The sequence below is a fragment of the Thunnus albacares genome, chromosome 9 (assembly GCF_914725855.1).
Source record: "Thunnus albacares chromosome 9, fThuAlb1.1, whole genome shotgun sequence".
NCBI classification, from domain to species: Eukaryota; Metazoa; Chordata; class Actinopteri; order Scombriformes; family Scombridae; genus Thunnus; species Thunnus albacares.
Window position 1 is genome coordinate 34,325,976 of NC_058114.1, and position 12,150 is coordinate 34,338,125.

The 12,150-nt window shown below is 38.8% G+C and overlaps 1 protein-coding gene across 12 annotated transcripts in view; it reads left to right on the forward strand.

The window, feature by feature from the left end:
* The window catches only part of LOC122989260 (epidermal growth factor receptor substrate 15-like 1), a 61,193-nt gene that overhangs the window by 24,023 nt on the left and 25,020 nt on the right, over nucleotides 1-12,150 (forward strand). For 8 of the 12 annotated variants that reach the window (XM_044362018.1, XM_044362017.1, XM_044362022.1 and 5 more), the window contains 5 exons: nucleotides 131-216; nucleotides 3,607-3,679; nucleotides 4,408-4,569; nucleotides 4,870-5,067; nucleotides 6,282-6,461. In XM_044362018.1, the coding sequence (XP_044217953.1) occupies nucleotides 131-216; nucleotides 3,607-3,679; nucleotides 4,408-4,569; nucleotides 4,870-5,067; nucleotides 6,282-6,461 (699 nt within the window). Of the gene's footprint in view, nucleotides 1-130; nucleotides 217-3,606; nucleotides 3,680-4,407; nucleotides 4,570-4,869; nucleotides 5,068-6,281; nucleotides 6,462-7,550; nucleotides 7,706-12,150 lie in introns of those variants that run through there. The other 4 variants (XM_044362019.1, XM_044362029.1, XM_044362028.1 and 1 more) reach the window with 3 other exon arrangements.

Here is a 12,150-nt window from a genome sequence, read left to right on the forward strand (position 1 = left end):
CCCATGGCTCATCATTCCACTTTCTTCAACAAATACAGTTTACTTTGCCAACCTGTTCTTGTGTTTTTTTTTTTGTCTTTCTCCCTTCCTTGCCTTCTTTGTCTCTTTCTGCCTGTCCCTCTCTCTACAGGACAGCTCTAGTTCAGTAGGTTCAGGGGAGTTTACTGGCATCAAGGAACTGGATGACATCAGCCAGGAGATAGCCCAGTTGCAGAGGTAACAAACAATATCACTGGTAGCACCTAGATAAAATGACAGCACTGGAAGTTTGCACTGCTTTTATCATTTTCAAAGCTGCATAGAAAATGAATTGAAGATTACATCAGTATTATTTAATTTTAAGCACCAAAGCAAAACGTTTATAGCTGTGTATATTATATATACAACTCATTTAGCTAAAACATAATATAGTCACAACAGTAGCAACAATTTAGTGATTCCTTGTACTTGTAAAGTTCTCTGTCAAAAGCTTTTTACGTTTAGTCAAATCTGTCATTTGTCAACAGCTCACACACCTCCCCACCTGATCATTAAATGCGAGCCACATTATGAGTCATGTGATCCTGGTTTATTACTCCCAGAATCTTCTTTGTCATCTCTGTATTTTCAGAAATACAATATTCTGAACCAACCCTCCTGCAAAAAATCAAGTCTGATTACAAACTAAAATACAATGAACAAAAATGTATCTGCTGTAATACTTACACAAAGATACAGATTTCACCACACTATTGATTAATAATTCAACAACCAAAACTGTGACAACCAAAATTACAAGGCAATTTCTTAGACATTCTCTGCTGTTGCACCGTGCAATACCTGTGAATGAAAATAAAATTGAGTAGTAAGGTCCTTTTTCTCCTTTACATGAGAATCTTACTGAAGATGATTACAGGCCCCCATGTTTGTGAAGTTCTATTGGTCATGATCAAATATTGTATGCAAGTCTTCACAAGATTAAATGCGCAATATGTAATTTCTGCCGCTAGGGGTCTCTCAATCAAAACAATAACAAAAGATAGAGTGTGATGATGTTGTGAAGTAGCGTTGGATCATGGGAGCTGTTGTCTTCATTGTCATTATGTGCTATCATCAAAAAAATTGAAATGCTTTCAAAACAGTATCCTGACAAAGAGATATGAATTATTTTAACTATAGTTGAGATCAGAGGAAAATATGTTGATGGATTATGGCAGACTGGTATATGTAAAAGTTTAGTCAGGATACTGTTTTAAAACCATTTCAATTTTTTTAATGACAGCACATAATGACACCTGTTGTCCTCCCGGATCAAAATTGACCTGAGGACAACAGGAGGGTTAAACAACCAGCTTCTCCGAGATAGAATTACTTCAGTGTTCATCGTTCAGGAAGTTCTTACCGGGAGCCGAGTTGTCTGCAGAGGTCTCCTCCTCTCCAAAACAAACAGATCTGATGATTAAAACAGGTAAAAACACTGAATAAAGCAGTTTCACGCTAAAAATCAATGTTTCTCCGACAATGTTCAGCGAGCACCGGACTTCCGGGAAGGGCTGTTAGCTGGGCTGCTGCTAACATTTGCTCAGCTTGTTTCTCTGATAACTTAAGTTCCAAACATCCAATGACTAAAATCCTTCATCCGGTTAAAAGATACAGTTAAAAATGACCTTAATCTAAAAGGTGTATCATAAAAATGTAGCTTAAAACTGAATAAAAGTCAATTCATCAGAGTTTGTGTCGGGCAACCACAACGCCAATGTATTATCTTGTATGCATGTACTCTTTGGTAGATGCCCATGTGATGGACAACCACAATGTAGCCGAGATATTATCTTGTAAGTGTATGCTCTTTGGTAGAGACCATTGTAGCGGACAACCACAACACCAATGCATGCATCTTGTGTGTGTATACTAATAAGTAGATGGGATATGACGCTATTGACAGGTGACCAAATGAAATGGACTGTTACCTTGATTAAAATTACTGATTTTTCTGGGTTTGAAAATTGTTGGAAACATTTGGGATAATGTAAGTACACCACTGAAGAAAGTATATATAATAGGTCGAGTTGTTTTTAGACATTTTAATGCAGAATAGTTACATATTATAGCTTTAAAATCTTCTGCCAGGGTGACTTATTAGTGGACACAAAGTGCCATTGTGGTTGAAGATTCAATTGTGTTTATTTTTATTCAGTTCTTTTTTTTAAATGTACCATCATTGTCATTACATTTTATACAAGGAAGACTTCCCTTGTATGTTACATCTCAAGTGTTTGGCACAGCTCTACATGATGGTTGTCATTAGTAGTCTTCAACCCCTCTGTAATATAACAGGAGAAAACCAATTGTTTCAGCCTTTTAAACATCAACTCACACTTTTGTGAGAATACAAAATTCTTAGGCATTTAAAATATGTCTTTTTAAAGATTTCACAAAATTTTAAAGTGTCCTCCTTGATAAGAATTTTCGATTATGGCAGAATTTTAAGACACATTTAGACTGACTCATAATGGTGGCTTGGGACCAACACTGTACTATATGTACTGGGTAAACAAGATAAGGAGGCTATTCTCATAAAGACTAGCCATTTTATCTGATTTCCCCTTGTTATTCTGTCATTTCGTAGTGTTTTGTGCACTCACTGCATTAAAATCTAAATGTATGCGTCAAGGCTAGAGGTTTCGGTTTTGGCACACAACATAAAAGGGGTTAACAGCAGAAATGGTTACTTAAAAGCCCAGTTAAGGCCCAGTTAAGCATACCCTCAGCTCTATGCTAGGGTCCAACCATTTCCTTACAGCAGTGAGGGAAGAGTACAGTGATAATCAACTGTATTTACATTTTTTTTTTTTTTTTACAATTAACCATCAGTATTGTACAATATTATATGATAAAATGGTCAGTAAAGGAAATGTGAAACAGGCAGATGTGGATGAGCTTTACTAGATATCTTGGCTTCGCCTCATTGAGCTGTTTTCTTCCTTCTCACGTCCGTTCATCCATCCATCCGTCCGTCCATCCATCCACCCAGCCAACCATCCAACCATCTTTTGATGTGTGTATTTTATCAATTTTTTGTTTGTTCACCACTTATTCTCCATGCTGCGTCAGCACTCTTGCCTTTACCCAGTGGAATACTCTCAGGTAAACGCACCAGCTACTGAATATCATGGACTGGCATTTTGTCAATTCTATAGTGACACCACAGAAATTAAAGTGTTTACATTTTTTCATAAAATGTTGTATGTTTTCATGTTGTTATTATTGACTATTGTGTAGATCAATGGCAAAAAAGTCAAGGTACATGTAGGCCTAATCATATCATATCAAAGTAAAGGGGTTTGAATGCTTATACACCTACTGTATATTACTGTGTTTTCAGTACTTTAAGAAAGAGGATGAAATGATTTTTTTTCATGATTTTATTTGACTTATCTTTATTATTTCTCCTCACATTGTGGATTTGATAGAGTTCCAGTCCAGTATCTTGTTACTCTGACATGTTGATGTGTGCACACAGCAGGGGTTGATGGTTATTTGATTCTTTTTTTCTTTTAACATAATTATGTCTGTGTGCACCCTTGTGTGCGTATGTTTTTGTATGTGTGTGTGTGTGTGTGTCAGGGAGAAGTACACTTTGGAGCAGGACATCAGGGAGACAGAGGAGGCCATCAGACATAAAAATGCAGAGGTGCAGGTGAGAACGTATATCATATAATCAGTGTAGATGTAGTCGGATACAAGTATCTTGTGGCCTGGAAAATCTGGAATTCTGTAATGTAATGATTAAAGAGTATCTTATCCTGGAGAAGTTGATACAGGACAACGTTTTCAGTATTCCACTGACATTTTGACCTCAGTTAAAATTTGAACACACAGAAATGTTGAAATGTTGTTGAATTTTATTATCTGCGTAAATGAAGTCAGACTTGAAGTTTAAAGTCCCCCTCCACTCAAAAATGTGTCTTGCTTATTGTTACTTCACTTTTTAGTGTCACTGTGCAGAATGTTGTATGTGTTCACACTCTTATGCTGAATGATGAAAGATGATCTGTGTTCATTTTAAATCTCAGTTTAACCAGTTAATAACCTACGAGCATGATTTTGTGACATCACAACCAATCTGGAAATCAGTTGTAATCCAGTAAGCCTCTTAAATGTGTGATTGCATAGACTTCCATTAGATTGTTTCAATGAAGAAGGAGTAGATGTAATTTCACAAATTTCTAAATGAGAATTTAATCTATTTTTGTGAAAAACTTACTGTATATCAGGCACATTTTTTGTCTTAAAACAGGTCTGGAGGGGATCTTTAAGTCCACTTGCTAGAGCACTCCCCTGATCTCATTATTTGCATTTTCAAATGGTGGACACCTACATGATTCTTGATTGGCTCTTACAGTTTTTTTCTGTATGTTCCAACAGGAGATGCAGAATGACCTGGACAGAGAGACAGCCAGCCTGCAGGAACTAGAAGCTCAGAAACAAGATGCCCAGGACCGCCTGGAGGAGATGGACCAGCAGAAACATAAACTAGAGGACATGCTGAACGAAGTCCGGATAAAGTGCCAGGAAGAGTCTCAGATGGTGAGGAAGAACTGGGGAATGCCAGTAAAGTGAAAAATGTTTCCTCCTCTGTGACGTATTGTAAAAGCTTTGCCACTGCTGCCACTGAACCATAGTTTGATTATTGAGTAAGTAATTCATTAAATCTTAAATGTGTTAATATTGGTGATTTTACAATAAGGGATTGTTTTACTGTTGCACTATTTGAAACTAACACCACAACAGCAGCAACATATTCAGTGTTTCAAAGAGTTACCAGCTAGTTTAGAAGTTGTTCATTTGCGAACCCATCTTCATCGCGTCATTCTCATCTGCTTCCAGATCTCAACCCTCCAGAGTCAGATCCACTCCCAGGAGTCAGACCTACAGTGCCAGGAGGAGGAGCTGAGCCGGGCGAAGGCCGACCTGGGCCGGCTGCAGCAGGAGGAGAACCAGCTGGAGCAGAGCCTGGCTGCCGGCAAGATCCAACTGGAGACCATCATCAAGTCTCTGAAGGCCACGCAGGATGAGATCAACCAGGTAGGACACAGTAGGCCTGTGTGTGTGCGTGTGTGTGTGTGTGTGTCTGAAAGTCATCAACAGGGGGCACCATTACGCCATATAATTGCCACTTTTAAGTCAGTATTTTGTCCTTTCAAACCACAAGAAAAACAGGAACATAACATCTAACTGTGTACGTGTCTGAAAGGTGTGTCGGTTTCATTTAGCACCAACTGCTGTGATTTGTCATCTGTCTCTTATCAATCACTCATCTCACACACACAGCTTAAACCACCTGCAACTTACATACTCAGTTTGAAACATGCTGAGTATGACTGGTACATGATGCAGTCTCCGTCCATTATGCTGAGGCCTGATATGATCGATAACATTCCCCTGAATGGAAACAAGCACAGGACAAAGCAGAAGCCTGTACTCTGCCACTGCTCCCTCTCTCTCTGGTCAGAAGGTGACATAGAGAATTCAGCAGCTGATCATTTCCTCATGCTCACCTGTAATAATATCCAGTCATGTTGATTTTCATTACATAGTCCTCCTAGACCTTTTTATTATTCATAAAACTCCATGTAAGATCTGCCACCCTGGGGTGTTTCAGCAGTTTAGATAACTAAAAAGCGCAAGCTATGTACCTAAAGCATCATAGGTCTGAATCCATTTCCTCTCTCATATTAAATGCCAGCATGTTCCTATTTTAGGAGGAAACACCCTAAAATGATACTCAGCCCAACTTCTGTCTACTGAGTATGAAAAAGTCAGCAGGCTTTAAAGGCGTCTGTAAAGATATGTGTTTTTCTTTCTTTCAGAGAGAACAGCAGCGTTGGTCAGTGTGGATTCATGTCAGTTACACTGGAGTCTTACACTCACAAGTTTTCAGAGGGAAAAAGTACAATATAAAACAGTCATAGAAGGATCTGAAAGCACTCCTGCAGTATATAATACTTGTCCATTCAACTCAGCATGTTCCAAACTGCCATGTTCAAGCAAAATGATGACTAGAGTGTTTGTTTTGAATGTCTGGTATAAAGAAATGTGCTTGATAGTCCCAATTGAAGCTGGGTTAAGAAACAACTGTTAGGAGGGAATTTAAAGCATTTTGTTCACCAAAATAACAAAACACTTATTTTTCTCTTCCCTGTAGTGTTGTGTCACTCACTGTCAGTTTTTTTGAAAGGAAGAAAATCATGCAGCATTGTATCTATGTGTCCTGCTACTGAACTATTTGTGTCCTGCAGGCTCGCAGTAAGTTGTCCCAGATTCAGGACAGCCAACAGGAAGTATCTAAAAGTATTGAGCAGTACAACAGCACCTTGAACGGAACCCATGGAGGCAGTATGACAAACCTGGCCGACATGAGCGAGGGCTTCAGCGACAGAGAGAACGGAGGATTCCCAGCCATGGTGAGAGCAGCACAGGTCAGCATCTCTATTAGAACTCTGCTTTTGCTTCCCGGTACGCTGATAGCATCAAATTCTCAACAAAAACACATGTTTTCAGTAGGATCGAATACATTTCAGTTAAAAAGTATAAACACAGATAATTTCAGCTTTGTGGCTATCAGCAGTGAAAGAGATCTCTTTTTTTCTCCTTTAGTCTCTTTAGAATGTTTTGTAATGCAGCATCTTGAAGGACCAGGGTGTAAGAATTAGGGGGATCTATTGGCAGAAATATTGGCAGAAATGGAATATAATCTCCTACACACTTTGAAGGTGGGCGGGGGGGGGGGAAGGTAGATGCCACTAAATCCTACACAATAGTCCTTTAAGGCAGCATGGGCTCGCTGTGACTGTGACTGTGTGGTAGTACAGGAGATAACTGAAGTAGGACGTTTGGAGGCACAATGCAATAAAACCTTTATTTAATCAGTTTAGTCCTATTGAGACTGAGATATAATTTTCAAAAGAGAAAAATATATAACTACATAGTTTAAAAATATGACAAGATACCATCATTTGACTTTGAACACTTGGGTGTTGCTTTAGGAATGTTTGGGAATTTATACCAATATAAAATAACAGTTGATGATGTACAGTAATTCAGAGAAGAGCTGGGATCAATTCACTGCAATGGACTCTGTAACCTGGACAAATGCAGACAGGTCTATAGGTCCTGGAACATTTCTAAAGTCTTATAATCAGTTTTATTAATGCCAGGCCTAGAAGTCATGAAACTATCTTAGATGTATGATGATTTAAGTCAACAAAACCATTTGAACTGCTTTTATTTTCCTTTGTTTGATGTTCTGTACAGAAAAAAACAACTGTTAAGCCATTAAAATCTTTTAATCTAGTGTGTAGCGCCTTTACATTGACTGCATACACATGCCTGTTGAGAAAAGTAATATTGTAGATGAAGCAATCTCCCTTTATATACCTGTCATACTTACCTAATGACAAAAATCTAAAGACAGAAATCAACTAAATCAATTTGTGTTTGGTTTTAAAAGTATCAAATGTAACAGTGATATAAGAAGAAGATTCACATTTGCAGCCTGTTTTTCTCAGGTGAGCCAGGAGAGCTGAAGCAGAGCAGGATGCAGAGATAGTTGACCATTTCCTGGAGGAGGTTGTGGCCGCTGGGTAGAGCAGGAGGCAGAGAGGCTGGAGTGTAATCAGTTCAATTATAATAATAAATTATCAGTCAGCCGTTCAACCAACAATCATTTAGTTTTTTCTTGGTGTTGTTCAGTGACTCCCAGATAGAGTCCTTGTGTGCTGTTGTGGTTCTTAAAGAGAGATAGTTAAGCGCCCATAGGGTCTCCATAGGGTGATAGTGTAATAAATGACAGCTTCTGCAAAATATGTAACATGTCCCGATATATTTGTTAAAGGCTTTGGCTGGTGATTTTCTATTTAAGCAAGCATCAATCAATCAATCAATCAATAAGTCATCAATCAATAAGCATCACTGAAGTGCCAACAATAAAGATAAAGCACACCCTCGAGTATAATATTGCGATTATACAACATTTACCAACAAAATAAAAGATATAAACAAAATGTATTCATATTGTGGGGCAGTTCACTCTAAAAATCAAAAACTTCTTGCTTGTGTTATCTCTGTTTCCATGGAAACACATGGGGTATGACTAATACCTGGAAAACAATCACTCACGTCAGTAGACTCCTATGTAATGAATCCTAGTTTACTACTCCAGCAAGTAGGTCGACCCTTAATAACGACCAAGCATGAGAGATGATTTCTGGTCCCTGTTAAGTCAGCCAGCCTTCAACTTCACCTAATGCTTTCTGGAGTTCGCGGCATTTCCCAAACTGAATAAATACCTCACATATAAACACAAAACCGCTTTGCTAGCTCAATCTCGTTGTAACTAAGATATCCGCTGAAAAAAGTAATTTTTCCATGGACAGATTTAGCTACTTTGTCCGCAAACTTCACAGACATTTTTAAGCTAGTAGTGCCGTGTCACCAGCACAGCTGATGGATAATGCTTGAGTAGAAGCTGAGATATACTCTCACCTGAAGGGAAAATGGCTAAGTTTTGCTATGTATGGGGATACCAGATAACGATGAAGAGTGGAGAAGGGTTCAGGTTTTCAGTGTGTGAAATTCTAATCAACTACCAGACGTCTACCCAGAAGTGACTGTTGTTGTTAGCGCAACGTAACAGTCTGTAGTTCTAATGAATGGCAGAGTAATATTTTTAGTGATGAGGCTTTTTTCATTTGAGCACGGCTAAGTGTGTTGTCATGCTGATTTGAGCACGTTCTAAATGTCTAGTTGATCAGTCAGATTGCTTGGTCAGAACTACATGTATAAATGTATGTATAAACATTTTTCTTATTGTCAACAAATCTCATGTTTGGAGCCAAACCAACAATGAACTGATCTACTTCTAAGTATTGTGTGTGTATGAAAGCCTGATATAACTTCTTCCTGTGTGCGGTGGACCGCCTTCCTTCACCCCAGAGGTTTGTTGGTTTGGCTCCAAACATGAGATTTGTTGACAATAAGATAAATATATAAAAAATCACCACCCAAATCCTTTAAAGTGTGATCAAACACTAAAACATGACATTAGTGACAGAACAGAGGAATTTAGGTGATGTTTTTAGATTTATGCAAAACTAAATACAATACTGAGCATGATTCTACATTATTTAGGCCTTTATGCCATTTATATACCAACTATTTTCGACTGTAAATGACCCAGTAATCCTATGTTCCTGCTTCTCTACATAGTTTCTCTCTCTTCCTCCTCCTCTTTATTGAGGCCTATTATCATCTAGACAGGAGATTACCAGCAAGTTTGCAAACTGCAGCTGGCCAGATCCTTGGCTGTCACTTCTGTCATTTGAACTGTCTTTTGCTAAAAACCCTGGTTATTATTTCTCTTCATGTCTCTCCATTGTGTTCCCTGCAGAGTTGGAGCCCTTGGGCCTTTAAGAGTTCCCCAGCACTGATCTAATCCCACAATTTAGTTATAATAACATCATTACCTTGGCTCAGTCCCTCTCACACCTGGCAAACAGTTCTTATTCAGAATTTCCAGCCCTAAGCAAATTCACACATCCCAGTAGTTAAAGACTGTTCAGAGGTGTCAATTTGACTATGATACATAAAAAATGCTAATAACAGCTGTATTATACATATTAAATATCATAGTTGACAATAGTTTTCATATACGCACAGTAAATATACTGGTATATATTTGGGATCAAAAGTTGGATCAGATGCAGGGTTGTCTATTAAACACAGTTGAAATCTGTTAATGAAGCATGGATGGCACATGAAGAAAAGTCCCTATATATTTAGACATACACACACACACACACACACACACACAGAGGAATTTGGCAGTCCAGACAAGGGCTCCCTCTGCAGAAGGTTTTGAGCAGGAGCAGCAGAGATCATACAGAAACAGGAAAATTGCAAAAGAATGAATATTGCTTCTGTGTTTTTTTAAGTGAAATTCTAGCCAGTTGGAAAGGGGGAAGGTGCATGTGTGTGTGTGTACGTGTGTGTGTGTGTAGTCAGGTGGTGTAATAAGCACAGGCTTCGCCCTCCCTAGACACTTTGATAGAAGTAGTTCTCAATGTTGATTTCTGCAACTATGGCAGAGTGGAAGATTAAGACTTCCGTTTCATTATCAGATTTCATTGTCAGACATGACAATTCACAAAGTTAATTTCTGAGAAGTAGGAACATGATAACATCACTAATGCTGTAAACCACACCAAAGAGCAGCGAAGTGCGGTGAGTGGCCATGCAAATAGTGGCAAATTGTGGCCCGAGAAAAAAACCTGCAGCCAATCAAAACACAGAGCCCCCTGACGTGTCGACCTAAAGTTCAAATAATTTCTTCCTGCCCAAAACAAATGAACAATGGAAGATAAACTGATAAACTGTGGCTGTTTCTTCACACCCCATACTGTACAACAACACATTGTACAATTACAGGGGGGGGGGGGGGGGCTGAGGTGTACTTTCACCCACTTAGGTGGGCAGAAATATCTTTTATTGGGCATATTTATTTCACTTAACATACAAATAATAAATTATACAGTAGGCCTAGATTATGACAATGTTCTTATTGTGTTTTTTCCCAGTGGATGAATGTACAAAGAGGTGGAAAAACCTCAAAGACACTTTCAGCAAGCAGAAAAACAAAGAGACAGAGTGATGAAGGAGCGGCAGTGCTGTTTTTTGCCCACTCGACAATTGCGATTAACGCAAACCGTGTTGTTTCTGACGTCTTTCACTCTGGCCAAAGCCACCAGCAGCAACATGAGAGGTCTGGGTGAGAGGAGCTGTAATGAGAGGAGGTGGGAGACTACTGAGGATGAGATGCACCTGCAGACGACGGGCAGAGCAGTGCTGTTTGCTCCTCAAGTACACCAGGGCAACAGCTAGAGCAATGTTTCTCTCCATGGTGCAAATAATCTCTTATCAAGGATCTAGATTATTTATAAGCATTCCTTTCTTGCAAAAAAAATGATAGTTTTATTCATCGGCATATCATCTCACTTCAGAGAACATAGCCTATCAGATATGTCAACAATGTTTTTATTGTGGCACACAGAATGACACGAAATGAAAGGACACGCCCACCGGCTGCAGAAGCATGTTATTTTTGTGGCGAACCGCATTTCACCGCTCTTTGGTGTGGTTACAGCGTAAGCTACTCTATGTGGAGGTAAAGATGAAATTGAGCGCACCTGAAATGTTGTTAATAATCCCTTGTTTTACAGGAAAACGGTGCATCAGAGTTAGTAATAAAATGGCACAGTACAAATCACTGCATGTGAATGTGGCTCCATGTTTACTTCAATTAAAGTGAAACTCCACAGAAAAAAAATGTCTCACTACTCATGTAAGTATCTTACAATTTTTAGGACTACTGATATTTTTAATGGAGAAGGAGTCATATAAATGTTATGGGAAATGAAAAAAAAGATGGAATAAGATGCACAAAAGGCCACAAAATCTACACAAGCCACAAAAACTGTTAGAGAGAGAGAGCAGGACGGAGCTTCAGGGCCGGTATCTCAGAGTGCAGCAGGTGGAGGTGGAGACGGTGTTGATTCAGTAGATGTTTCACTAAAATATGAAGTAAATGCAGCTAATCACTCATTGCAAATGTCAGAATAGTGCAGCTTCAGTCTGTCAAGTTCAAATGTACATTTCATGAACACAAACCAGAACACTTCATCACTGTTTGCTTTGTTACAAAACAAAAGGATGTTGTATTTATTGATGATGACACTCTTTTCTCTCTAAGAATCAGTTGTTAGTTACATGGAGCTCTCTAGATATTTCTGTGCTGCACTCACTCTGATGTGAGTCTGTCTGATGTGATTTCTTTAGAACAAAAGTATAGTCATGTTTCCTCTCCTGTTTCAACCTTCCGTATGGCTTATGTAAATCCCATCTGCACTAATTTTACGCCTGGTCTTCACAGATAGAGAATTTTCTCTGTAAAACTGACAGAGAAACATACAAACACATAACATCAGTTATGTTTTCCCATGAATGCTATCCTTAAATGCATATCAAAAAAGGAGAGAGACACACTTTGCAAACACTTGCACAAATGCAAGCTGTGACTACCACCTGCTTTATAAAGACACTTGCATGAGTTTG